Here is a 5810-nt window from a genome sequence, read left to right on the forward strand (position 1 = left end):
GTGTGTGTGTGTCACAGACAGAGAATGAGACAATCAACATGAATGGCACTTAGTCTTTCACAAAACATAGCTACCATACGGCTATCATAACTAGCCACCATATTGATTTACGGTCTTAAATATGTCCAGTGTTTATGGGGTTGTGCGTCAGTAATAATGGTCCGTGGGGAAACACAGTGTTCTGTGTGTGGTTACAGTAAATGGACTAAACGAAGCCTCGAGGTAAATAATTTGCCTCAATGATTTTTTTGTATTCGAGTAACTCGAGGAATCATTTCAGCCCTAGTTGTAAAAAATCAATAATATTTTGTAATCATGGTCGTTACTCTTCGTATGAAACTGATTAACTATATGAAGTGGTATACATATATATATTTTCTGCCCCCATGTCTTGAATTTGAGATCATTCTGAATGTATTTTAAGAGACTGAATCAAGCAGTGAAAGAGCGCACTCTAAATGCACTTCACGTAATGTAAGCGTGCACCCTGTAGGTGTGTTTTAAATGTTTTTGTAAAATACTGGATAATGTCAAATCGCACATCGTTAAAACAACAATTATGATATTATCGCAGACGATATATATTGCACATCCCTACCAAAAGCACAATATGACTTAATCCTTTTATCAAGTCTGTTTTTGCGGCGCGTTTCAAAGCGACACGTGTTTGTTGACACGATCAGGTCGTGATCCGGTGTTTTCCGCGCCTCCGAACGGCTCGGTTCACAGTGAGTGCACTGAACTCTTTTATTGCATGTGCTGTGAGTTTAGTGCGCCTTTGGGAACGCAACGGCCACCCGTATGCTTTTTCACATTTGCATAATTTCCAACATTTTAATGGACAGATAATTACAGCATTTCACTAAATTTGTAATGAGACGCGTTTGTAAACCTGTTTTCACTGAAGGTGGAGATTTCCGTCCAAATAAAAGCTCAAGGGTTTGTCTCATGCAGGTGTAGAAATCAGGATAAGTATTGTAATTTCCCTGCTGTAGTGTAAAGCAAAAATAATATACTTATGAAATATTCGTTTTCATTTGTTGCAATGTAATTGTTTTAAAATATATGGCTATTACTGTTATAGGAATAGTAATAAATAATATAAAATAATTATTGTTATTACAGTCTAATGGTTTGGCTTCCTAAAAGACTAAGACACTGTATCACAACTAAAAAGAGGGTTAAAAAGGTTAAAGTACTATTCAGTCAATTCCCTGACTTTTTTCTTTGTTCAATTTGCACACTGAACATTAGTTAGAAGTTAGAGCTCTTAATGTTGAGCTCTCAAAGTGCACCAGATGAATTTAGCTTTAAAATGTACAAAAGTCATCCAGAGGTTCACCCATCACAGTCTCACAGAATCCTGTGGGAAACCCTGCAGTATGTACTGCATTCCCGATGTCTTCTGAGAGCGTTTAGAGAGGGAAACGCTGAAATACTGGCAGGTAAAAGCACATGTTTATACTGTGCAGTGAACCACGCGATTGCCCTTGTATTCGGCTTCAGCTGTGAAACTTTATGTACTGGGAAGTGTATGTACTTATTGAATGTTTGTGTGTAATTGACTGTTTGCAAAGACCCGCCCTCCTTAGTTACTGTTGCTATGTCTGACAAGCCATGCCGCTCTCACGCCACACATCTTTAAAGCACAAAATAAACATGAATGAACATCATAATGAGTTTTTTCAAGTTTAAGTCCACCGAAGTTAATCTATTCTTGTGTTATGATTGTGTTATGATTGGTCAGATGGCCTGTCACTCCCGGTCAGCTAGCTGCAGTGCATCGGGAGCGCTGTGGTTATCAGTGTCACGAGATGCTGTCGGGCTGCTTGATTGGTTGGTGCTGTTGATGTGTTCCAGGCTCAGCGTCCCCCTCCAGACGCGAGCAGCCGCTCTTCACACTGAAGCAGGTGGGCATGATCTGTGAGCGTCTGCTGAAGGAGCGCGAGGAGAAGGTGCGCGAGGAGTACGACCAGATCCTGACCACCAAACTCGCAGGTATCTGTCCCAAACACACCATGTGCTGTCCTGTGGAGGCCTGCCTTGGTTTGATGGAGTGCTTTTCTTGCCTTCCCAGAACAATACGATGCGTTCGTGAAGTTCACCCACGACCAGCTGATGAGGCGGTTCGGGGAGCAGCCAGCCAGCTGTACGTATGCGCTCGTCTTGTGCCTGCCCATTAGGCATGCACACAAATCACATTTCTTTTCTTCCAATACCGAACACCGCTTTTCCTCTGGTTTTTTTCCCCATGTATTTTGCCAGTTTTTTCACCATTGCATAAATTCAAATAGCCACAATGGACTTTTTATTATTTTGTCTTGCTTCTCAAAGAAAAAAAAAAATCGGTTAGAAAACAACAATTTAAAAATATTTACTTACACTTAATATTTTTTTACATTCTAGCAGACATTATACCAACAAAGCATAATTTAACTTAAAATTAATGAGTCTGGCCATTTTTGAGACCCCCTTCTTGAATCAGGCTTGTGATTGGCTAAAGACAAAAAAAGACTGGAGTAATGATGCTGAAAATACAGCTTTGATCACAGCAATCAGTTACAGTTTAACAGACAATCACATACAAAACAGTTCATTAAAATTGTAATCATATTTTACAATATTACCGTTTTTGTACAAATAAACACAGCCTTGCTGAGCAGAAGAGAATTCTTTGTTTAGTTGCTGTTTCCGGGCAGATAAGTGCTGTCTGTGTTAGTCTCATGAGCGCTGTTGTTCTGCAGATGTGTCCTGAGCGCTGTCCTGTGGATGATGGAGCTCCTGTGGGTCTCCAGCAGTGCCAGACGCATCTTTCCCCGCTCCGCACAGAGCTTGTGTGTCTCTCTCTCTCTCTCTGCAGCGGCTCGGTGCTTCCTGCAACTATTACTCCAATCAGTGGCTCTTGTGTCTCTTACTGAACCCTGGATATTTATTAGGCTCTGACCATGCCTTTTACACAGCCACCTGTCATTACATCCTGGTTTTTTATGTTTGATTTATGTAAAATGCCTTTTATTCGCTGCAAATGCCGTCGATTGCCATGATAAATGTGAGACGTGTGTGAGGGAGACTGCTGTTCATAGCTTTGTGTAAATACTTTCATCTGGAGTTTTCATGTACAAATCAAATACAGCATTTATTTCGATTGGAGTCTGTTTTCATGCTTTGTATTTATTTTTGTTTTTATTTCTTTTGCCCCTTTCCTCTGCATTATGGTTTTATGGTTTTACTGCTCCTGTAGTTTAAATGACTTATGTTGGGAAAGTATACAAATAAAGCGTTTACATAACTGCTGTTGTTTCTTGAACTGTTAAGTGCACTTTAGATTGGATAATTAGGGTTTCCTGTACGAGATTAACCAGTCAGTGCCTAAACCGACAAAACAGCACTGAGTGAAGGTGAGTAGATGAGCTGAAGCTGCAGACTGGAGCACAGACTCGTGGACTGCTTTCATTGGGTCCGCTGCAGTGTAGAGCAGTTGATGTCATCTGCCAGAGCATGTTTTACTCTGGTTTTACTGGTTAATGTGGAATGAGTTATCACTGGCAACTAAACCCAGTGTCTCCCGCAGGATTTTGTAAGACTGTGTCTGCTGGAGCCTGGGGAAGAAAATGTGACATGTTTAAAGTTAAATGCATCAATCTGGTGCACTTCGAGAGTTCAGTATTAAGAGCTTTTTTAAGTGTGAACCGAGCAAGAAGTCTTTGCTTTGACTTCTGCCTGGACTTCAAACCAGCCTTTGGTTAATAGTGTCTCCGTCCACACAGGAACCAGTCAGTTTTAGTGTATAGATACTAATACTTTTAGAATTAATATACAGGGTATGTTTTATCTCTAAGATGGTAATATATTATAATACAACTAAAATGTACATTAAATATTTCATAAATATAATTAAAACACAGAGACAAAATATCCAGCAATGCAAATTACGTGACTTTTTGTCAAACTTTAGCACTTTGAAATATAGGTTACAATTTGTAACTGAATGTGACCGTTCATCCAACAATTAAAATTGATAAAAACATCACAGTAATCCACACGACTCTAGTCCATCAACTAACGCCTTGTAAAGCCAAAAGCTGTGTGTGTGTAAGAAACAAATCCAGCATTAAGACATTTATAACTAAAATACGAGTCCATAATAACGCTTCCTCCAGTGAAAAAGTGCATCTGCTGTTGTCTCTCACATCAGAATCCAGCCACATATGTGTTTAGAGCTGTTTAAACGCTGCTTGATCTGTGCAGATTTCTCTCCTGATTCACACCAGAACACTTTTTCACTGGAGGAAGAGTTATTATGGACTCTATGGAATTTGAGTTAAAAGCGTCTTAATGCTGGATTAGTTTCAGCTTTTGTCTTCTCCAGATGTTAACTGATGGACTGGAGTGCTGTGGATTACTTGTGGATTATTGTGATGTTTTTATCAGCTGTTTGGACTCTCATTCTGACGGCACCCATTCACTGCAGAGCATCCATTGCTGAGACACTGATGCAATGCTACATTTCTACAAACCTGATGAAGAAACAATCTCATCTACATCTGGGATGAACTGAGGGTGAGGACGTTTTCAAATACATATACATACAGTTCGTTCGTATTCTGGTAATTATTGGCACATTTGTTAAAATGTTTAAGTGTGAATATTAAGATCTTGGTGAATGTTAATGGATAGAGGTAACAACTAATTGTTTCATTTGTTCATTTAACTGTTTTTAAAAGTTACCGTGTTACCATAGCAGACATACTGTTCTGAGATGAGAGAAAATAGATCGTTTGTGTTCCAAATATATATCAAGATACTTAAATGTGAATCTGTTATAAACAATAACATACTCGCTCTTTGTTGTGTTTGTTTTAATAGTTATTGCTTGATTCAGTGTATTAGTTAAAATGACAGGTTTTCGTCACCACCATCAGATGAATAGTTTGATAATATTTCGTTATGATGTTTTATATTTGTTGAGGAATTGTTAGTCACACGTGAAAGTGTAATCTGCCTGCTAACACGAGAATGTGTTTTGAAATGTTAAAAACATCTTGATTGCTGTTAAAGAAAAGGTTAAAGGTAAAAAGCAGGTTTTGATAAAAAAGAGAAAAGTTGGGAGGTTGCATCAAAGCATAGCTCAGTAGCTTAGTACATATAAGATCATGTCGTTTCATTTGTCTGAGCACAAGGTTTTATTTTTCAATTTTGCACCGTTTTGTCCCACTTCTCATGAATCAGTTATGTGTTTTTTGCTACTTGTAAAATGCCACATTTAGACTTTGTTAATCATTAGAACAGAAGAATTGTAGATCTTAATGTAAAAATGCTGTTAATGAAGCAGTGCTGTCCTCATCTAAAGTACACTGAACAAAATTATAAACACAACACTTTTGTTTTTGCCCCCATTTTTCATGAGCTGAACTCAAAGATCTAAGACTTTTTCTATGTACACAAAAGGCCTATTTCTTTTTTTTTCCTATTTTATTTTTTTGTTGTGTACAATAATTTGAGTACAATCATGTAGCATATTTCAAGTTACATACAATACTCAATGCAACCATGGAGTATCTTGTACAATTATGTACAATTACCTGGTATGTTTTAACTATATACTCAACCTTCATTAAATTGTTTCAAAGTATAACCTGTTTTTTTTCCTTTTTACAAAGAAAAGTAACATAAAAAAAAAAAAAACTATATACATCCAGGGAGAGAAACATGTGTCCTCATTAAATTCCATCCAGAATGACCTCAAATGACCTTCATTATGTACAGTGGGTACGGAAAGTATTCAGACCCCCTTAAAAACATGAAATATA

At 37.9% G+C, this 5810-nt stretch overlaps 1 protein-coding gene across 1 annotated transcript in view; it reads left to right on the forward strand.

Annotated features, from left to right (window-relative positions):
- The window catches only part of LOC107717043 (akirin-2), a 9966-nt gene extending 6689 nt beyond the window's left edge, over positions 1-3277 (forward strand). Inside the window, exons 3-5 of the mRNA XM_016523687.1 lie at positions 1861-1998; positions 2078-2149; positions 2745-3277. Coding sequence (XP_016379173.1) covers positions 1861-1998; positions 2078-2149; positions 2745-2755 — 221 coding nt within the window. The 3' untranslated portion in view covers positions 2756-3277. The remainder of the gene's footprint in view (positions 1-1860; positions 1999-2077; positions 2150-2744) is intronic.
- Positions 3278-5810: the final 2533 nt, after the last annotated feature.

The sequence above is a fragment of the Sinocyclocheilus rhinocerous genome, unplaced genomic scaffold, assembly GCF_001515625.1.
Source record: "Sinocyclocheilus rhinocerous isolate Xijiao unplaced genomic scaffold, SAMN03320098_v1.1 scaffold210, whole genome shotgun sequence".
Classification (NCBI taxonomy): domain Eukaryota; kingdom Metazoa; phylum Chordata; class Actinopteri; order Cypriniformes; family Cyprinidae; genus Sinocyclocheilus; species Sinocyclocheilus rhinocerous.